Source organism: Emydura macquarii, unplaced genomic scaffold (assembly GCF_026122565.2).
Source record: "Emydura macquarii macquarii isolate MOO-44397 ecotype Brisbane River unplaced genomic scaffold, CSIRO-AGI_Emac_v2 contig_3623, whole genome shotgun sequence".
Taxonomy (NCBI): Eukaryota; Metazoa; Chordata; order Testudines; family Chelidae; genus Emydura; species Emydura macquarii.
The window spans coordinates 34753-57151 of NW_027133760.1; the positions used below are offsets into that span (position 1 = coordinate 34753).

A 22399-nucleotide genomic window follows, 5' to 3' on the forward strand; every position below is an offset into this window, starting at 1 on the left:
CTAACTGCTTAGGAGGATGATCTCTGGATGATGAATAAAGATCAGGGCCCAGATCCTCAAAGATATTTAGACACCTCACTCCTACCGAAATCAATGGAAGTTAGGCACCTAAATACCTTTGATCGGAGTACAGGTGTCCAAGCTGATGTTATCAACCACCTTTGACTCCACTGGTCTCACAGGGGCATTTACTTGCCTGTGAACCTTAGTAGGAGTGGAAGGGCTGCCCTTCAGTGGCTTGGTCCCTGTCTTTCAGAAGAGTCCCCTTCTGCTGAGAGGGCTCTCTCATGTGGGGTTGCACGGGGCACATTCTCCCCTCTCTCTTCTTCAGAGAGCATATGGGGTCATTAGGAGGACATGGGTTACGGTGCTTCAATGGGCTAAGGACACCCAGCTCTCCCCTGTCTCATCCGATCCAGCCAGTGCTACTGAATGCTTTACTCATTGTTTGCTGTAACGTGTGGCCTGGATAGGAGTGAGCTGGCTGGAGCTCAGTGCGGATAAGACGGCAGTGATGCTGGTAGAATGGTGGGAAGCAGTTAGTAGACACAGCAAGGATTAGATCCGTCCCTTTAATGGAGGCTTTGTAGCTGTTACCAGCCCTCCATGCTCTGCCCTGGTTGCCTATCAGTTACTGGACTGCATATCGGGTGATGGTGGTGAACTAACTAGACTGTGATCTGGTTACCTGACAAGCCCACCTCCCTCACCATCCCAAAGAGCACACTGGAGGTGCTACAGGGAGTGGCTCTTGGCTGTGTGTTGTCTGGGAGGACCCTTCAGCTATGAAAGCTATTCCACCTCCTCACCTCGTCCGAAATACCACAAATGAGTTACACTTTGGGCTATTTTTAGTATTCGGTAAAGTCGTCCAAAGCATTTGACAAGTGACTCTTTTAACGTTTCTAAATCTAAATAAATAAACACAACTTGCTGCTCATCTCTGATCAATGGGTGATGATGTCAAGGAGTGAACGGGGGTTTCTCAATCAAGTCACCCACCTTATTGGCAAAGCAGTTTTCGACCTGGAATTTGACTGAATCAGCAATAGGCTCCCCACTGGGTGAAGTGCTGTAAATGAGCATCTGTGCCATGGGAGCAATATCAGACTCCACGGGGAGCATCAGTGAGAAGGTCCCATTAACTGGCAAATAAAACAAAGGAGAAAGGCTAAGTTACTGGAAGTTGGCTTCAAGCCAGGGACACACACCTCTCTTGAGTCTCTAGGTTTCATTTCATGCCATACTTCTTACAGCTGGGATTCCGAGCACATGGAAACACAGGGAATGGATCTCAATTTATGGACAAGAACTTCAGCTCTTACTGACAAAATCTGGATTCAGATCCTGCTTTGGCACATACTGGTGCCATGAATTTGGTGAGATTCAATCCAGCTTCTAAACCCACGTCATCGAACTGTCCCCCTGGGGAACTCAGAAGCCCCACGTGACCCAGGAAAATAGGATAGAGGATTCTGTAAGTGCGTGGTGGCTGAGGGAGGGATGCAGAGTGGGTGGGATCTCTACTTGTTCCTGCTCCCCAAGGGTTAAAGCAAAGCCAGCCTGAATTACTCAAGAAGAGAGTCTCCTGAGACTGACATCAGTGACAAAGAATATATCAGTCAAGAGATCTGAGGGGCCGGGGCGCTTAGAGCTTGGCCTGAGCTCCAGAGATAGAATGGGGATAGAGGAAAGACATTCGTCCTCCCCCTCTTTCCCCCCCCCATCTCAGGGGATGACACTTGCTGGTCCTCTCATTGCATATAGAAGCAGCCTGTGTTTCGGTCACAGTGATCTAGCCTCTCAGGACAGAGACAGTGGAAGGAGTGGTGACAGCTCACCATCTCCATGCTCTACAGCCAGAACGTGGGTCCCTCCTCGCACGATGCCTCCTCTGGCCATCACCTGCATGGAAGAAGAAACCATCCTGTAATGGGTTATTATGGGCAGGAGAGGCCTTAGAAGTGGGGGACCTGAGAGAGGAATGTTAGGAATTCTGTGCCACTGGAACCAGAGGAGCTGCTCTGTTTATCTCTGCTAGCAGAATTCTGTGTGTTCAGTCAGGGGCAATGTAACCAGGTCCTAATAAAACATTGGTAGCCAGCATGGGGCTCAGCAAAGAGCATCAGCCCAAGGTGTGAAGGATTATGGGTAATAAGTACAAGCTCTTACCCCAGGCCACACACAAGTGGTGGCCCCACCTAGAATTACTGTCCAGGGGCTGACTGTCTGGCAGGCACTTGGACCCATCTGGAGGTGTCATGTACATGTAGATAAAGGTCAGTATGTCCAGGTTTACCAAATAGTAAAAGATGATTTTCTTCTGCTCCTCCACGACCTCTGGCTTCAGGATATAGTGCACCCGGACTTCCTGAGTGTGGCCACAGCTTAGCATCTCTGACACAGGCTCTATTTTGAGAAAGCTTTTACTCGAGGAGTAAAACCTCTTTGCTCTGAAATAGCCCGATTCGTATGAAGGAGAGACCCAGGAACGGTCGTAACAGTAGGTGTCTGCTTTATGAGTGGCCTGGTAACAGAGAAAATATATGTATATTTTAGATTTGAATTGAAATTCACAACATGTGCTCAATGGAGCGAGATAATAATGGCTTGTTTCTGAAATCTGCTGGGTGCTCTGTTCATAGGAGAGTCAATGGGAATTCAGGATGCTCGGCACTTCCCAGGATCAAACCCACAGAGGCCATGGGTTCCTCGCCATGTACAAGACAAGACATATTCTTTATTAGTAGTATTAATCCAAAGGCCTTCATCATCATTCCGTACTCAGTCAGAACTCCCACTGACATCAATGGGAAAGTTGGCCCATGACGTATAGAGCACCAAAAGTGTGCTAAGAACATTACAAAAAGCTACGACAGATTTACCTTGTACCCACAGAATTTAAAATCTAAACTGAACAGACTTTTTAGAGATGAGAGAATGTTGGTCTGAGAGCAGAGAACTACTCTGTTTGGGGGAGGAGGTTATTTAGTGCTTGAGCTGCCCTACGAGCTCACATTTCCTTATTTTTCCCTGTCAGTTTGGAAAATGTTGAAATTTTTCCCTATAATCCTTGAAAATTTCAAAAATATCCCTTGTGCATTGTGGACATTTTGCATGTATTTAACCTGGGACAAGAGAATTACAATGTATACAATGAATACAATATAAAGAATAAAATGAGATAATAGAGAACCAGTCCATGTTACACCTGTTAAATATGTTCCCCCAATAAGACAGGCCACATATTGATGCTTTATTCTGATGTTGCATCTCAAGCTAATGCAATTTCCAGGAACCTTGACATTCAGGGGAAAGAAGCCATTTTTGTGGCAGGTTGATTTCTTTTTGTGTTATAGCAGCTCTCTGAAGCTGCTCGCAGGTTTGTAGTGTTGGAATAAATCCTAGGGGATAGGGACTGATGGGCAGAGTGAAGATGAGGTGGTGAAAAGTACAAGATAAACACAATTATCACATGGCTTCACAACAGATGGCAGGGCTATCACCACCTCAGGGACATGAAGGAGATATAGATATATACCCACATTCCCTGAGCGAGAGGATTTCTGTGTTCAGAAAAGCTATACAAAACCTCAATGGATACTCCCCTTGGAGCCCCATCAATAACTCTTCCCTCCCTCCCCCAGCCACTCACTCTGAGCCCAGCCGAGGCAGACTTGAACTTAGATGTGTCCAGAGCAAACCGTGCTCGCCCCTGATCATCTGTCGTGTAGTTAGTTTCATAGTCACTTCCTTCCAAGGAAATCCGGACCGTCTCATTGGTGATTGGAGCATTAGTCCCGTCCACCAGCTTCACCTAAAGGAGGAAACATTAACCTGGTGTGTTTACACTAGGCAAGGAAGGTGGTGCCCACAATCTTACTGGCCCTTTACTCCATCATCACAGCTGTGTGGCCATGAAAGGCGCTTCCTATGAAACACATTACGGTTGGGGAACGTGCTCAGAGGCAAGTGACAGTGAATATGCCAGGGGATACTGAAGTGTGGCGGTGAGGACAACATGCTTTGGCCAGAGTGAGAAATGCTATCTTAATCCCAGTTAGCTGTATCTTTCTCATCTCTCCCTGTGGTCAGTGGGCTCAGAGGTCACCCATCCCAGAGCTGTGAGGCTCCCAAATAGAGAGTTAGAGAAGCTGGAACTTGACTTGACGCAGCAGGAGGCATCCTCAGAACAGCCAAGGTAGGCAAAGGGCCGGGGGGAAAATTCCACCAGAAGTGTCTCCTCTGGGCCCTCAGGACAGTCAGGGAGAGTGGCTGAGGTCTCACAGAGACAGATAAACTCTACCTCAGTTTGAGCCTAACCAGCTGTGCACAGCCCCAGCTCCTACACTATAGAGACGCGGGTGCCGGAACTTGTGATGAAGAAGCAAAGGCATTAGCAATTCTGTGATCCAGCAGCTCCCACTGAAGGAGAGGAGATATCACCACCTGAAACTGCAGGTTCTGTCACACGCTCATTTGAGGCTCACGTGTCATTTAGCTGCTTGTGGTTTCGGAGGTTCCCTACCTGCCCAAAGAAGGGGACCCCTGGTTTGTAGTGGGAGTCCATCTGCTCAAAGATGACTTTGCTAATGATAGATGTGATTTCACAGGAGCCTGTCTCAGTTAACTCCACTCCTGCAAGAAAAAAAACCCAAAGAGGGGGCATGAACTAACACACCTTAATTCTGCCCTGCAGCTACCTGCCAATTCAGTCCTGGGCTCCCACACAACCCTGGTAAGTCTGTACAATTCATACCTGTCTCTTCCTCTTTAATCTTGGCTTCCACCTGGATTTTGTTCTCATACCCAGCCCGCCTGAGCTGGAATATCTTGGTCTTTACCACTTCAGAAATGCAGCCCTGGTTGTCTGCCTGATGGACAAAGAAGTAACAAAATTCTTAGGGACTTTGTCTCTCATTCCCCCATGTGTAAGGTTTACCATATTTAGAAAATCCATCACTGCCCACTGAACTGAGAAAAAAGAGATCAGAGAACACCACATTTCACTGTTCAGGGTATTTTTCAGATTCGGAAAACCCATCAAGAAACCGACAATGAACATTCTGAAATATACAGCAACGTTGTTGAAACCCAGAGTAAAACGTTTGCTAGGTTTGAAATTTAGAAACTTCTTTAAAAAGTTTGAAATTCCAAACATCTCATGTAAAAGTAAAAAGGGAATATGTAGGGCATATACCATAATAGAAACATCTCCTACGTATCCTATATGTTAGAATATATCCATCTGTTTGAAACACAAGGCTTACACAACAGGCACCATATAAATACCATAAAGACAGTGGTTCTCAAACTTTTTAAATGGAGTCCTCCCGTGGACTTTTGTGTAATATTGAGCCCCCCTTCCCCTGAATTCCCCCCCCCCCCCACTTTCAGAAAAAAAAACCCAGGGCCTACATATATATCAATAACAGCTGACACCCCACACAAAATTGAAAACAATAAGCATTCTAACAAAATAATAATTTTATTAAAGTGCCATGCTGCACCTGATTAGTGTGAGGGGTGCACTTGTTTTTTGCAGCAGAGAATCTCCCTTCCTGGCTGTATTCCTGAGACGGCAATCTGAAGATCCCTTTTTACTTGAAGAGCAGATCGGTATTTGTTCTTAATGTAAACCAGAGCAGAAAAGGCTGTTTCACACAAATAGGTTGACGCAAAAGGTATTAAAACATTCATAGCAGCTTCTGATAATGCAGGATACTCTGCAGGGACTGGCTGCCAGAACTCACTGAGCGGGATTGAAGCAAATACTGTCTTCAGTGATTGGTCACTTGACAAGTCCAGAAGGGCTTCATCAGCCTCTGGTGACAGATTGCTGGGAGCGGTAGTTGCAAGGGGTTGACGAATCCAGTCATACTTATCAAGAGTTAAATCTTCAAAGTATTTCTTAAAGTGAATGCTGAGGTTTGTGAGATGACTGCCAATTATTGTTTTCACAAGTTCAAATTCAAGTTCGTTTTCCTGTAAAAATTCATCCAACAATGGAAATATATCAACCTTGCCGCTTTCCAGCCATTCCCGCCAGCGGTCAAGTTTCTTTAAAAAGCCATCCATCTTCTCACTTAATAACAAAATGTTGGTGTTGGGATCCTGAAGTGAGACATTCAGCACATTTAGTTTTTCAAAAATATCTGCCAAGTATGCTAAGTTTGATAGCCACTTAGAATCAGTGAAACGTTCTGCGTATGATGACCCATCGCCATGAAGAAACAAACGCAGCTCATCTCTCAGCTCAAACAAACGCATTAGGGATTTCCCTCCTGACAGCCACCTCACTTCTGTATGTAAGAACAGCGATTCATGTTCAGAACCCATTCCCTCGCATAACATTGCCAACAATCTTGAATTTTGGGATCGAGACTTCACAAAGTTTACAATTGTTACTGCCATTTGCAGAACACAATTAAGTTCCGGTTGAAGTTTTAGAAGCCAGGGCTTCCCTGTGTATGACACAGTGCGTGAAAAGAACCTGTGGTGCCACTTCCAGAACTTTTGCTTTAATCTAGTCTTTTTCCCCATCATAGCGCCAGCTTCATCTGTGCATACACCGATACAAAATTCCCACTGCAAGCCTACTTTGTGCATTAAGTTGTCAATATTGCAAAATATTTCTTGTCCTGTCGTCTTTTCTGGCAGTGTGATGCAAAATAATAAATCCTCGTGTAGTTTCCTCACATAGGAATATCTTACAAACACGAGTAACTGAGCTACATCAGATATGTCTGTAGATTCATCAATTTGCAAGGCAAATTTGGGGCTCTGTTTAACACGTTCGATAAACTGAACCTTTATATCTATAGAAATATCTTCAATGCGTCTTGCAACAGTGTCATTGGACAAAGGAACAGCTTCAAGCACAGTTGCACATTTATCTCCATGCATAATATGACACATTGCTACCGCAGCAGGAAGAACTAGCGTTGCTCCAATTGTGTGTGGCTTTTTAGATTTAGCAATCAGGTACGAAACTGCGTAGGATGCTCAAAGTGCTTGTGTAGGTATTGTAGTTTGTCTGCTCATAACATCCTGTTGACCTTTCAGGTCTTGTTCTTTTCACTGAAAATACTCAGCTGGCTTGTCAGCATGTGTAGGTAGCATGTTTAGTGAGCAAATGCCTCTTTAGCCTTATGGGTTTCGTGCTGTCTAGCGCTAGCGCCTCCGAACATAAGACACACTGTGGGTACTGCTCACCTTCAGTAAGCAAGTAGGTGAAACCACACTGAATATATCCGTCATGATAGTTTCTCCGTTTACCTTTCTGTGTCAAGGCCGTACTTTTCTGCTTCACTGTAGTGGCCTGTGTTTCACTATCGCCTACTACCGGGACTTCATCAGAAGGTGAAGCACGTTCATTGCCAGCCCTGTTTGTCTCTTCAGGCGTTTTTTTGTTCTCCTTTGCTCGAATGAGCCAATGATCCATTTTATCAAACCCACAGTAGCAGCACAGTTTGTAAATGTGGCAGTAAATTTGTAGTTTGTAAATGTGTGTAGTTACATGTGTGAGTGCGGTGGATGCTCCCGGGGGGGATCCGACACCACGTAGTCGAGTGGCAGCAGGCAGCAGCGTGGGGAGCAGTGCCTGGCAGCGGCGGGAGGGCTGAGATGGGCAGCGGCACCAGTGGCACCAGCGTGGGGAGTGGGGAGCATGCCCGGCAGCAGCGGGGGGGCTGCGCAAAGTGTACCCGACTCCGCCAGCAGCCTCCCTCTGCCTCCGCTCCCCTCCAAAGGGTCCCCCACCCCCAACACCTGCCCGGGACTGCCTGCGTGAGGCGCTGGGGTCCCCACCGCCGCCCAGCCCCGCTCCCAGCCCAGATCCATCTCGCGCCCCCTAGTGGGTGCGCCTCCCACTTTGAGAACCTCAGGATTAGATAAATAGAGAGCAGGGCGAGGTGATAGCTAGATAGACATTGCCAAACCCTGTCCTTTCCTTACTGTCCCCACTGCTGTACCCACACAGCTTGTCACTGTAACCTCCTCCTCTCTGGCTTCTTCCCCCTCCAGTCTGGGCAGGCTACTGCTGCTAAAATCACCTTCCTCGTCCCCTCACTCCAACCTACCTTCTCCCTTTCCGGAATCATTTGGTCAATGTCTGTTTTGGCTTTTTTCACCTTTCAGGCTCTTTGGAGTCAGAGAAGAGGCCCAGCCGTGTATGTCTAAAGTGGCCTGGAATCATAGGTGCTGTGAGAAGCAGTGCAGTCTGGCAGACAGGACCCTGGACTGGCACTCAAGAGACCTGGGATATATTTCCAGCTCTGACTCTGTTGTGTGAACTTGAGTGAGTTCCTGCACCAAACTGGGCCCTTTCCCCCTCCCACCCTTTTGTCTGTCTTGTCTGTTTAGGGTGTAAGCTCTTTGGGACAGGGGATGTCTCTTATTATGTGTATTTACAATGCCTAGCACAATGGAGTCCTGATCTCAGTTGGGAGCCCTAGATGCTACTGTAATATAACAGATAATTAATTAATCATCTTGTAATCATCCCATCTCTGCAGGCCATTGGTCCATCTAGTTCCATTTCCACCTCCCGCTCAGATTGTAGCTCCATCTAACCCAATATCTCAGGTCTTGCTAGACAGAATCCTAGAGTTCAAGGCCAGAAAGGACCACGAGGCCATCTAGTCTGACCTCCTGCATGTCACCAGCTGCCAACACTACCCAGCACCTGCACACTAACCCTAACAACCACAATTAGGAGATTAGACTGTTATGTGCCACAGGGAGAGAATCAGGGGGACTGAGGTACACGCGGGACTGAGGCCACTGCAATGGCAAGGAAATGATATATGAGGAGTCCAGATCTATCATTACGGGTACATCTAGTCTGGTAGCCCACAGTATTTGCACGGAAAATACCTGTTAACCTACCCAGTCCATCTCCCTGCCAGTGCAGAACTGTGACTACAGCATATATACAGTTTTATTATCCATGCCGCCTCACCCCAGTCCACTCACCAGAGTAGCAACGACCCACCTGTCCAGAGAACTCCTCACACACTGCCTTTGAATCCTTGCCGTAGCAGGAGGTGCCTGGGTGGTTATATTTCCGGCACACATGGAAGCTCACAAGGCCAGGGACTGGCTTTCCAAAGGTGTATCTATAACAAGGGAGGGGTGAAAGAAAACCAAGGCCATTTGTGACATGGAAGAGGTGGAGAAGATGGTTAGTTTGTCCCCACAAGGGCCAGAGCAGGGTTGATTATTCTCCACGATGCAGCCTATTGAGAAGTGGGAAGTCCTTGGTGGCCACGGATTTGTTAATATATTTAGGCTCAAATTCAGCTAAGGGATAAGCACTACTGAAGTCAATGGCATTGTGCCTGCTTACACCAGACTGACTTCGGTTGTTAGTTCTTTTGTCCTTCCTCACGAGTCAGTCCCTCCAGTTCCTCCATTATTTGTGTTGCTCTTCTCAAAGTCCCCCTCCATTTTAAGTTGGATAGTGATAAAAGTACTATTCTCAGAGTGGCCTCAGAAGAGCCAGATAAGGCGTGCATCTATTTTAGAGGGGCAAGATAATGCTGTCAGCTGCCTCTCTGTAAATCCCATCTAACGCCACTGAAGCCATCTGCTTTGTTTCTTGCATAGCTGAGAGCAGAACTCAGTCTTGAAGAACCCATTGCAAGAACACGGATTGCTGGAAATGCTTGGCTGAATCACTTGTCTGAGTATTGGATTATGAATCTTCACTACAGCCCCATTTTTGACTAAACTATTACACATCAAATGTCTTCCAACTCATTGTCGCAGTGCGTTCTGCAGTGCCTCTCAGAGTGCCCAGCATTAACTCTTGGCATTTCCAGACATGAGAGACTGCACTGCGGGACAGCATTAGGTGAAGTAGCTGAATCAGGATTGCCTCGTAGAAGCCATTGTTCAAAGCACCAGTCCTATTGGACCTCAGCCAAACACCTCACCCCAAGCAGTGCAACCAACGACTGTAAAACACCTGGGAGAGCTCTTGTGTGTTATGGCCATAAGGGGAGATGTCCAAGTCTTACAAGTTTCAGGTGCTCCAAGCAGCAGTCGTTGAACAGCTTGTTAGTCTGTTATAAACAGGGCCTTAGAGAAAGTATTTCACTCCTGGGCCTGGAGGCCTTTGTGTGTAGGTCCCAAAAACTGTGTTAAGAAATACATATTGATCTTAGCTCCCAACTGTGGCTCCATTAACAACTGGGGTGAGAGACAAACCAAGAGAGGAGAGAATGAAAGAACGATACTCACAGACCACAGACGGTCACCGTCAACTTCTCGTCCAGGATGCTGATCGCCTTGGGCAACTTCACCAGCACTTCAAATTTGGGCAGCACTGCAGAAAAGAGACCAAAGGGCACCACAAAGGTAGAGGAAAGGGGCTAACGTGAGAAGGAGAGGTGGTTATCGCTCTACAGCCGCTTTCCCAAAGGGCCCCAACGCATTTCATAGTCTCTCTCGTTGGCCTGGTTTTCAGAGGTTCTAATCACCTGCAACTCCCGCTGAAGTCAACAGGGCTCCGCATCTTTTAAAATAATGCCATAGTAATATAGAGATTACTGCACCTGCCACCAAAATGCAGCTGCCTCTGAGGTGGAACAGGGCAGCCAATCTGTCCCGCAAAGATGTCTGACAGCAGGCATAATTGTTAAATAAATCGCACACCCGCGTGTGCGCACAGAGGTGCTGAGACTAGACGCAGGTTCCTTCAGTTCCAAAATCACACGCCTCTAGCCAAAGGAGGTCTCCCCTAGCTGCCAGTAGGGGAAAAGCCCCTTCTCTCCTCCATGAGACCGTTTCACACGCCAAGCCAGCCACACTACACAACAGTGTCCTCGGAGGGGCAGTGAGCAGTTTCTGTGGTGGGAACATCAGGAGGGATTTCCGGGAGGTGGAATGGTAAAGGAACTAGTATGTGGTCAGGATACTGGGGTTAACACCCTGGCTCATGCGGAAAGTGCCTTAGGATTTGTATTAACCAGGAGGAGTCAGGACCTCAGCCTTACAGCTCATCTGAAACTTCAGGACTCCTAGCACCAGGCTGCTGTAATTGGTGTTAACACTGACTCAAAGGGGAGCACATCCCTGTCTGATTGGAGTCTTTCTAAAGTGGGTGTCTACCACTCCAGCCGCGAAGATCTTGTATTAGTGGTGATGGGTTTCACACCCTGAAATCCAGGGCTGAGGTGGAGGATGCACTGAGTTCTCTGGTCCTCAACCCTCAAGATATATAGTAAAGGACTACTCTGAAGAGAGCACCACCCCAACCTGTGGGAGTACAGAGACTCCGCCCTGTCCCATGCCGGCTCTGCAAAAAACGCTGATCAGATCAACTGACCCATTCAATCCAGCATTCATTCACCACCTTGGACCAGCTACCAGCAACTGGCTTGACACTATTAAAGCAGCCATCCTTACCATATTCCTCCACAGTAAAGGGGTGTTGTACCTTGCCCCCAGAGCCCTTCTGCACCACCACTTTGTAGGTCCCTTGGATGGGCTCAGAGATGAGGGGGAAGGAGAGCTGGGTGAAGCCCCCTTTTAACTCAATTCCTCGCCACTGATACAGGCGGTTCTTCTGTGGGTCCTAGAGGTGTCAAGACCACAGAATTACTAAGACAGCAGGTTTTGCTACAGGTGACAAATGAGAAGCACTGGCAGAGCTGTGAGGGGAGCCCAGGCCTGGAATAGCAAGGTGGTTGCAGGGCACAGTGGAGGAGCATTGGCAGAACATTAGCAGAGCTGTGAGGGGAGCCCAGGCCCGGAATAGCAGAGGGCTGCATGGTGGGATTTGGGTGCATTATTGGCGCTCTGAGGGGTAAAGTTTATCCCTCTTCCAGTTAGTGTTGTGGGTCCATCCCCTAGACAAAATCAACAAGAAGCAGCTTGAAGCAGCCGGGGGCTGATTGCTGCCCATGGTGAGACGTGATAGTCCTGAACACCAAGTAAATTCCTCTACATACCTCGATATAGACCAGCGGAACCTGGAAATAAGTGCAAAAGGGAGAATGAGTTTAGAATTCATATCTCAGATGGAAATGTCAGCATGTCCTGAAAAGGGTCAGAGACATGGATGTAAATGAGAACAGCGTCTTGAGGATACAGATTACCAGGGCTATGGAGCCACATGCTTCAGCATAAACCAATCGCCAGCTAAGGCCTGGAAAAAAAGTCCCTTCATGAGACAGCGCTGCATAATGAGGTGCTGTGACACTGGCTGGATTGGGGCAGGGAGGCATTCATTATATTATTTAACATCAACGTCAAAATCATAATAATTCATATGAGATATGCTGTGTCAGGTACCGTTAGAAAGGCTGTAATGTGCTAAGTAAGATGATAATGTTTATGTTCATGTGTTATATGTGTAAGGGAAGTTATGGATATGTTTGTATCTATATTTCAATTTCTGCTGTGTTTCTGGGCGACACCCCAGACAGGATGGCTGCAGCACTAGCCTGCTTAATGGCCCATTAAGGAAATTTACAGGTCCAGGTGACCCAGGGGGTCAAGCTAGGGATATACCTGATGAGTCACCAGGACTTACTCATGTGACCCTGGACTCCATCTCATTCCTGTAGATTTCCACAGACAGCATGGCCAAGGCCAAAGGACATAAAAGGCAGCTGCACCACATCCATTTTGTCTTCAGTCAGTCTTCACCTACCTCTGGATTAACCAATCCACAACTGAACTGAACTTAAGCTGTGAAACAAAGGACTGAGACCCATCCAGGTACTGGATGTACACCGGAGGGACTATACAAACCTGTAACTCCACAAATCTTCTAGAAACCTGATATGTATGGACTTTCAAATCAATTGTATGCGTCTGATTGCTTTAATTATTTAGCATTTCTCTTATAGTTTGTTTCTTTCCTTTTATAATAAACCTTTAGTTTTAGTTACTAAAGGATTGACTGGCAGTGTGATATTTTGGGTAAGATCCAAACGTATATTGATCTGGTACTGTGGCTGACCCTCTGGGGTCAGGAGAAACCTTCTTGTTAAAGAGCTTAGATTTTTAAATAACTGATCTCTTTACTGGACCTAGTGACCGATTGGGAGCCAGAGACTGAAATGCAGAAAAGGGGGCTGTGTATATTTTTATTTCAGCTTCTTGATAACCAGTGTGGGGAATCAGAAGCACTGTTTGTGGCTGGTTGGGAAGTTTGACTTCAGTGTCACCCACCAGTGTTGGGAGAATCTGCTCTCCTTTTACAGCCTGCCCTGACTTTGGCATTTTCAGGGGGCTACCCTAGGCATGGACGGGTCACAGGTGCATTATGGGAACTTTAAAGCTTCCTGTGAAGCATGTGGCAGGGCCACGTCAGACAGAGGACAGGGTTGCAGCAGATAGACCATAGCAGGGAGGCATGAGAGCAGCATGGTGTTTGTGATCTGGTGTAGCAGGGAGGAAGACCACCAGGATAAATGGTCCAATTACAGTGATCTGGTAATGGCATCTCCTATGACCCTAGTAACAAGGGAGTTTTGCGTAGTGCTGAGGTGGCTAAAGGGATGTTGTCTGTGTGTCATGTCATTCCCAAATCTTTCCAAGACTGTAATCAGACAACTTTGTGAAGCAGTCTACAGGAGGAGCCGTGAAGTGTCAGAAAGCACTGGGATACGCCTGGCACAAGGGCCCCACCTATACCTCTTCTCGAAGGGATATTTCTCTCACCCCTTTCCCCACACAGATGACTTAAGGACTAGCATACTTACCACCTTATTCAGGGGATGGAAGTTTTCATCCAGAGAGACAACTCGAAACAGGACTGAGAAAGACAGACAGACAGATTTCCATGATGAGACATTCAGCCAGCAAAGCAGGAAATGTCAGTCATATGTCATGATGGGGCATGGGATATGGAATCTTTCATCTCTATGGACTTGTCTTCACTAGAAAATTAGGTCATGTCAGAACAAGACCTTGAGGAATTATGTTAATTAACACAATGTTAAAAGCACCTTTGCTGTCAGTGTAGACATGCATAAGTCATATTTATCTTGGTGTCTACTGATCATGGGTAAATGCTGCTGGAACCGTAGGATTCACCAGCACCAGTTGACACAATGTTAAACACGGTTTGTCTATGTCTACACTGACTGAAATGTTGTGTGTAACATCATGTTAAATAACACAACTCCTCAAGGCTGTGTTCTAACATGACCTCATTATATAGAAAAGACAAGCTCTAGGAAATCAGCTCCACTCCAGCACCAGGCTAATCACCCTGAACCATCACACGCAGGCTGAGAAAACTGGGTGATCAAGGAAAGTAGTACAGAATTTTCCACTTCCAGGCACCAGTTCCAAATCAGCCCGAAGTCAGGGGGATGGATGGCACAATAGACATGGCTTATGGAATTCTTTCACCTCTATGGCACTGACTCCACATCTATAGTGAGCAAAGTCCGTTTCTCTCCTGAAGGCTATTTGACTGCCTATGTGAAATCAGTTGGTTAGACCTCAACCCAGTTCTGAGTGGGACAAGCATCCAAGTCATAAAAATACACTGTTGCAGTGAGTGAAATCTCCTCTTTGGTGGTCTCAGTAAAGAGGATGAAAACGGCATAGGCCACAGAGTCTGGCATGCAGGTAGTATGTGTGCGGGTGGCTTATATTAGCACTCCCCACTATGCTGGGGATTAAAAAAACATTCTTCATTCTCCAGGGATTGTTGATCTGGCACCTTCAGTGCACTGCAGATGTCAGGCCAACATGGATCCAATGCTTACAAAGGCTACGGAGGATTTCCTGAATGCAGTTCCCCACCCAGTTCTCTGCACCTGTTTGTCCCGGTTTGTAGATGGGTTTGTCCGTCTGGACAAAGAGCAAGCTCTCTGAGTTCTTGACCAGCACCGATTTCCGGCTCCTGAACTCCAGCGTCGGCCCCTGCACCAGCACGGTGAGAAAGGCTGCTGACGAGCTGTTAGATTTGGGAAGCTGGAGAACGGTAAAAGAACAGCGGCCTTAGAAATTCCCCTCAACAGCCTCGTCAACTGAACCTGCCTTTGGGAGATAAGGGTTTTGTGTGGAGCCATCCCAGGCCCAACCACAGAGTTGACAGGGATAAGATCAGGGGCAGGGGCACCCGGGCTGACCTCCCCTAACTCCACATTTGCGCTAACATCCCCTCTAACCTGCTGCTCTGGGTGCTTGCAGCAATAGAGGCTCCACCAGCTTCCTCCACCCAGTCGCTCTGTCTCTGACAAATTTCCCCTTCGTGTCGGAGCCCGAAATGTATCTTCCTTTTTTGTCTTGCCACCTGAAGAGTTTGGGAATAAACCTCCTTCCTCCTGTTATACTGTTCCCCTAAAGAGATCTACCCACTGTGATCCTGTGACCCTTTTCTAGATGAAATGCATTGACCCCCTGCACACCTCTCTGCATACGGTAAGACTCAATCTCCAGTCCATGGGTGACAAACCATGGCTACGCAGACTGCACTCGTCAGCTGGGATTTAACATCAGACCCAAAGGCCAAGTCTCTTTCTCCTGAGCTACTCGAGTACTCTTGTTAGCTCTTGGTAAGTCGCAGGTGGTTACAGCACTGAGGCAGCCAGTAGAAGAAAGAGCACACACAATAAACCCATTTCTTACACCCACAAGCAATTCCCAGGCACCAGAGGTCTGATCTGAAGCCAATCTGAAGGGCCATTTGTGATGAACTGTGCCGCAGTCCCCTCTCCTGGCCAGTACCATGCGGAGATCGGAAGGCCTTTCGAAGGGTCTGTCCCAGGAAGGGAGCTTGCTTTCTGAGCATCCAGCAACAGCCACTGCCCGCTGGGAGTGGCTCAGGAGCGCTCTGCAGGGAACAGACTGTTGATGGCAGAAGCTGCTGCGGACAGACCCAGTAGAGAAGCAGTAGCGTCTTGGAGCAGGCGACTGCTGTAGCCAGAGAACCAAACGGGGATCGGCCTGGGAACAATGGAGGCGGCAGCCCTCCAAGACTTAAAGGTGCACTAACTGCAATAAACTATTGCAACACCATGCTCTAGATCAGATTGTAGAGCCAGGGAACAGGGAAGGTGCTGCAGGGCCCATAAAGTGGGATTGCATAATGGGAAGTTTAGTGTGGGCCTTCTAGCCTAATTGTTGCTCACAGGTGAAGCAACATGCAAGCAGGTGTGAGCCTACTGCTACGTTTGATGACAGGAGGACAACACATCAGCAGGGGAGCAGGGGTGGGGCCTTGGGAGAAGAGGCGAAGAGGCAGGCCTCAAGGGAAGAGTTGGAGCAGGGACAGGGTCTTGAGGAGAAGGGGCGGGACCCCTTGGGGAAGAGGCAGGGCAGGAGTGGGGCCTCGGGGGTCCAGTTACCAGCAATTAGGAAGATGATAACCCTACAGTGGGACCTGCAGGCTCATTGCCTTTCTAAAAGCAAGATGGTCCAGAAGGGACAGCCCAGCTACTAGGCCTGAAGACCCTCATTAGGCAAATTCAGTCTTGTACCCTCTATTGCATCACCGCTGAGAGAACATTTCTGGAAATGACTGCATTCACCTTTGGTTTTAACTGACTACACTGATGCTATCTGCAGCCTTTCTGCGCCTTACTAATAAGCCTTTCATTTGAGTTGGCATTAAGAATGCTTATCACAGCATTGCCCACCTCAAGAGATCAACCCTCAGAATCAGACCCTAAAAGACCATGAGATGGTTCCCAAATTGTTGAGACTAAACAAACCAAACATCAGCAAATCCCGTTTTTTATTCTGTTTTTTGACTTTTTTAAACGCTCCTCTGCTTCTTTGGCAATGTGTGTGTGGTCAGTTCAGGCTGAAAAGTCAACCTTCCATGCACCCGAACCTGCACGCCACTCCCTGGCGGCTCAGCCGGAGACTGCGCTTACCCTCTCCTCAGCCCTGAGATAGGGGAACTGCCGGCCGTGGCCCAGTGCTGTCCTGACTTTCTCCCTTCCTTGTTTCCCACCTTCCCCTCCTCCACGATCTACCTCCTCCCCACACCTTCCTAAATCAGACACAACAAATCATGACCCTAATCACGATGTTATTTTAGAACACACTGTACTGGGACTATAAAATAGGTCTGGAAAATGAACAATGAGCATCCACAAAACACTCTCCCTAGGGATCAAGTTTTCCAATTATTTTCCAATAAAGATTTATATGAGCTTTACAAGCAGGAAAGTCTTTATAACCCCCTTGCTCACTGCTGAAATACCCTCCCTTCACCGAATGACCGATCTAGTTTGGCTTGTCTGCAGAAAAACAGCAGTTCCAGGAGGCTGAGCTGTCTCATAGGGACCAGTGCTGCTGTTGGGAGCGGTGGCTTTTGCCATAGGGTTGCCAAATACCACAAAGCTCCATGATGGCTATAGACTTCCAGTCTCTCCCACAGCACCCCCTGCCTCTCCCTTACAGGCCAGCTGCCACTGATCAGGGGGACCCTGAGGAGAAAAAGTCTGTGTCTCCTTCTCACCATTTCTCACATGAAGAGCCAGAGAGAGCCCGGGCACTGCTTATGAGGCACTGCATTGTGGGGTCAACTCACACAGTCATTGGGACCAGGGCCGCTAAAACCCTCGCAGCTTCCTGTCCACATTGGCTAGAAACCATGGTGGTAACCATCTGGATGGCCATCTGTCTTGTATGGTTTAGACACAGCAGATCCTGTATCTCGGCAGGGGGTTGGACTAGATGACCCTTGCGGTCCCTTCCGACCCTATGATTCTACGGGTCAGCTGGCCTTGAACTAGAGATCTCATGGCCAGGGGTGCCAAAGGATTGAGGAGAGTTTCTAAGAATGAGAAGGTGTGTGACCTTGGAGGAAGGATTGAGAAAGTTTCCAGCAGCAGAGAGATGGGCCTTAGGGGCTTGGTTTCCAGCAGTGGGGAAAGGAGTTGTGCATGGAGTGGAAACTGGGCAGGTCAACCACAGGGCAGGTCAGACCCCAGTCCAGGCAACCTCCTCTATTCCCAGACTAGCTCCGCTTAGTTGCTCTTGCTAAACAACAGAGCTCCAAGGGTTAATCCCTCTAGTTACTTTCCTTATTGCTTTACTGTTGACACAGATATTAATCCTGGGGGGGTCCGTTACTCACCGTGAACTGGACGCACTTGAACACGTCCTTCTCCGACACCACGTCTGCAATGAGGCTCCTGTTCTCCCCTGCGTGTTCCAGCGTGGCGCTCAGCGTCACAGACTCGTTCAGGTGGCTCAGCTGGATACAGACCTGTTCAGGAACCTTGGTGTGGATCAGAAAGGGCACTAGCACCATGTACTGCCTGGGAAGGGGAAGGGCACAGGTCAGAGAGGCAGGGATGGGGCAATAGAGGGTGACGTCAATCAGAAGGGTTGTACCAGTGCAAGCAAACAAACCATTTTGATGGTCTCAGCCTTCACCTTCCAACATGACCTGTGTATTTTATCTAACTGAGAAGGACTTTTCCCTTGTGTCCATAACATATTATCCACGGGAGGTGCCGGATAGTGAGGAAGAGTCAAGGGGACAAGTGGAATACGACTGACAGCTGTCAATGTTAGCTTCTGACATTGATCCTCAGCATGTACCTTGGTACAGCAACAGTGGGAACTCTGTTAAGGGTGGGTATAACAGAGGAGTGAAGAATGCCAGAAATGACCACCGTTCTCCCATTTGCTAGATAATGCCATCAGGATTCACAAGCGCTATTATCCAATGAGAGAATGTTAACTCCACATCTCTTTATCACAGCTTGAGAGGTGACCTTCAAGGCAATAGATACTAGAGACATAGCATGGCAGAGATTATTTAGTACCGTTACCTCAAATAGCCACGAGGTGGTGCCAGATCTTAAGAAAGAACCAGAGCAAATGCACCTTACATGGTCTCTCTGGGAGAAAACTTCTCCTCCTTTCTCCCCCACCCCTTCGCATCTCAGCCAGAGCTCTGGGACTGTGCCAGGCTCAAACACTGGGCCCTGGTCTATGCTACCAACTTATGTCAGTATAACAGTGTCACTCAGGGAAATCCACACCCCGGAGCGATGCAGTTATACCGAGATAGCGCCCAATGTAGACAGCAATATGTCAACGGGGAGGCTTCTCCCATTGACACAGCTATTGCCTCTTGGGGACGTGGAGTCCTTAGGTACTCAATAGGTAGCGTCTTCACTAAGCATTACTCTGGTGCCGCTGTCCCAGGGCAGCTGTGCGGCTGCAGCGCAGGAAGTGTAGACGAGCTCTGAATCCAGGTCTTTCACATGATGACAGAGCAGCGTGTTAACAGCTAGGTGCCACCGGGCCCAGCCCCCACAATACTCCCAGGCTCAGCCCTTCAGGATATGTCTACACTGCAGCTAGGTTACCAGCCCTGGTTACCAGCCTCTCTAAAACTAGCAATGTGGACTTTGCGACTCAGGCTGGAGTTTGAGCTCTCAGTGAATGGGCAGGGCTCAGGCTGACACAAGTTTGTAGACCCGAGCTGGGAAGTTCCTTCCCAGATGCAGTGTAGACCTACCTCAGAGAGAGCCTGGGAATCAGCCGGGCCCCTCCCAGGTGGCACTGGAGAGATCTAACCGCTCAGGGGCGGTAGGCCCAGCCTTCCCAGTACTCCCAGCAACTGCCAGCCGCAGCGTAGTGAGGAACTGGGAGAAGGAATGGAACCTGTGCACCAGCACATCAGCGCAGAGCATTAGCCCTCAGAGATCTCTCCGCCGCTGCCTGCCATGTCAGAGGGGCTTGTATGAGAGGGAACAGGGCTCAGTGCTAGCAGCTCCTCTGTTACCTCCTGCAGGCTGTTTGCCCGAGGAAGCACTGACCGTAGGGCTGCTGTCTGTTTACCTGCGTTTGTTAAAGCAGGACAGCTGCCCCCAGTGAGCTTCTCCCAGCAGGGGAGGGGCTGATACTGCCCAAGCCTCAGATGAGAAAGTCTCCCTCCCTTGTGGCAGAACCCCTCACTTTTACCTAGTAACAGGCGGGATGGAGTGCATGGGCAACGAGAGAGAGAGAGAGAGAGAAAACACAATATAATGGCTGACCTGCTGCCAGCCATCCAGGGATCTCAAAGCTCCTCACAGACATTAATGAACTCAGCTCCCCTCGTCTTCTCACACTCACACCCCCCACCCCATGTGTTAGCAGTGCAGGGCAGTGACTTCTCCAGGGTGACAGAGCCAAGAATAGCGCCTGGGACTCCCAACCCCCCAAAAAACAGGACAAGCCCCCTCTGCGTGTGCAGCTTACGGTTCGGTGGTGGGCGAGGTGTCTCCAGGGAGGAGGAAGAGGAGCAGGAGCAAGATGCTCGGGCCGCCGGGCAGCCTGTCCTTCCTCATGGTGCAGAGCAGGGCTGGCGAGTGAGGCCGACGCACAGACTCGTCCGCTGGCTCCCTGCACCTTGCACTGTGCCCTGGCTCACCTCTGGGTCGGCCCCTTTAAACAGCTCTCTGCAAACAGCCCCCGGGAGGGGCGAGATAAGGACAGAGGGCCAGGACCATCTGGGAACTGGGAAGAGGAACATGAGGAGAGGTTCCCTGGCCAGACCCCGACAAACTAGGGGGCAGGGAGTTAGTAGTCTGAAGCCTCTCCGACCGGATGGCGGAGAGGGACAGAAAGGAAGGTGGGGTAGATGAGGGGAAGAGGAGGGGATGGCAGCAGGTGGGGATGATGAGGACCTCATTTCTGCTATAGCCTAGCGTGTGGAGCTGGCACTTACCCTGCACCAACGTGAGAAGAGATGCTGAGGGTGCGGGGGAAGGGGAAAGATGTTCCTTCAAACTGCGGGTGCCGGGCTCAAGATGTTGTATGGGAAGCCCCACTTGTGAAAGGAGGACGAGAACAATCCCTGCTTGGTTTGGGAAAGGGGCTCTCTGCTGAGCCCCCTCTTTTCTCTGAGATTCTCCCGCCACCCCCCATCTGCTTGCTCGCTCCCATTCGCAGACCTATCCAGGCCCAACGCAAGCAAACGGGGCCAGAGAGAGGCTAGGCAATCACCTCTCCGAGATAAACCGGCTTTCCCCTTACCACCTTCCTACCTACGGCAGGACCCAGAGGGAGGGTAATAGTGTGGGATGGGGACGGGAAGCTGCCAACAATTTCACACTTTAACAGTCTGTAACATATTAACCAGTTCCCCAGGGCAACAGCTTAGCTACCCCCACTCAGTGCAGGGGTCGCTGACCTCGAGAAATAGTCCAGCTAATTTAGGCTCCCACACGGGATGAGACTATTGGTCCGTTTAGTAGAGTCTCCTGTGCTTGACAGTAGCCAATGCTGGATGCTTCAGAGGGGGAGAGAAAACCCCGCAACACAGCTCACTAGGTAACCCTGTCTCATGGAGGGAAATTTCTCCCTGACCCCCGACCCTTCGCTAGCAATCTGCTCCAGCCTCGAGCACGAGCAGCCTTAGCTCTGGTAATTATTACCCTAACGGCTACTGGCACCAGGAATGCTTCTCTGAGTCATATTCTCAAACAAAAGCAATGTTAAGAAGGGAGTGATGCTTGGAAGTGTGTATGCCTCAGTTAAGGGGAAAGGCTTCACAGAGAGCTATCTGAAGAACCAGCATTAGGAAGCCAGGCAATTCCAAGTTAAGGTTGCATTCAAAAGAAATCCAAACAGATTCAGGTCCGAAGCAGAGCTGGATTTCCAGTTAGGCACAGCAGGCACATGCCAAGGGCACCGGCATTCTGGGGGCACCTAAACAGTGGTGGATCTCCGCATGGGCCAACAGGGTCCATGCCCTGGGGCCCCAGCCAATTTGGGGGCCCCACACAAGCACTGAAACTCTGGCTCCGTTCCCTGCTCCTCCTCCTCTCTCTTGGGGCCCCACCACCCTGCTCCCTCTCCCCCGGCCAGGCCGGAAGCTTGAATCCAGGGTTAAGTATATTCTCCCTGTCCAGAGCTGGCCGAGCCAGTCGCCCCAGCCCCTCTCCCCACCCCACCCCCCATACACAGAGCTGGCCGGGCCAGTCCCTCTCTCTCCCGTTACCGCCCCTTGCAGAAAACACAAAGGTCAGCTGCGGGGGGCTGAAGATGCCGTGCCTAGGGGCGCGTAAGGTGTAAATCCAGCCTTCGTCAGCAGGGCACAGTTAGGGCCCCCCATCTTCATTCTACCCTCTAGTGACACAATGTGGGAAAGAAAAAAAGAACCTAGATCCATTTTTAAAAATCAGTTTAATCGGCTCTGGGAGTGCAAACCCTGAAATGTCAGGCTCATTCTAGTTACACAACGGCATCACTGGAGGGCATTTCCCATCAGGAAAAGTGCATTTCCCATCAGGGGAGTGCGCCTCCCAGACTCCCAGTGTGCAAACTCCCAGACCAGTATAGCTCTGACTCAAACTCAAACGTGCCGTGACTGTAGACAGGCCCTAAAGCTTGTGCACGTGCACGCTCGGCTCCTTGCACCAGTGCTGCGCAAACTCACCAGGAGTGCTTGTGTCAATGCACAGTGTGCTGC

The 22399-nt window shown here is 49.1% G+C and overlaps 1 protein-coding gene across 2 annotated transcripts in view; it reads right to left on the bottom strand.

The window, feature by feature from the left end:
* A2M (alpha-2-macroglobulin) overlaps window positions 1-20942 on the bottom strand; it is a 47512-nt gene extending 26570 nt beyond the window's left edge. Inside the window, exons 1-14 of one of the 2 annotated variants that reach the window (XM_067536688.1) lie at window positions 20654-20942; window positions 18062-18245; window positions 14787-14943; window positions 13719-13771; window positions 11958-11978; window positions 11413-11581; window positions 10246-10330; window positions 8996-9119; window positions 4760-4874; window positions 4529-4638; window positions 3656-3817; window positions 2300-2527; window positions 1842-1905; window positions 1003-1145 (exon numbers count right to left, since the gene is read on the bottom strand). In XM_067536688.1, the coding sequence (XP_067392789.1) occupies window positions 1003-1145; window positions 1842-1905; window positions 2300-2527; window positions 3656-3817; window positions 4529-4638; window positions 4760-4874; window positions 8996-9119; window positions 10246-10330; window positions 11413-11581; window positions 11958-11978; window positions 13719-13771; window positions 14787-14943; window positions 18062-18238 (1608 nt within the window). In that variant the 5' untranslated portion in view covers window positions 18239-18245; window positions 20654-20942. Of the gene's footprint in view, window positions 1-1002; window positions 1146-1841; window positions 1906-2299; window positions 2528-3655; window positions 3818-4528; window positions 4639-4759; window positions 4875-8995; window positions 9120-10245; window positions 10331-11412; window positions 11582-11957; window positions 11979-13718; window positions 13772-14786; window positions 14944-18061; window positions 18246-20184; window positions 20325-20653 lie in introns of those variants that run through there. The other variant, XM_067536687.1, reaches the window with a different exon arrangement.
* Between the last annotated feature and the right edge of the window lie 1457 nt (window positions 20943-22399).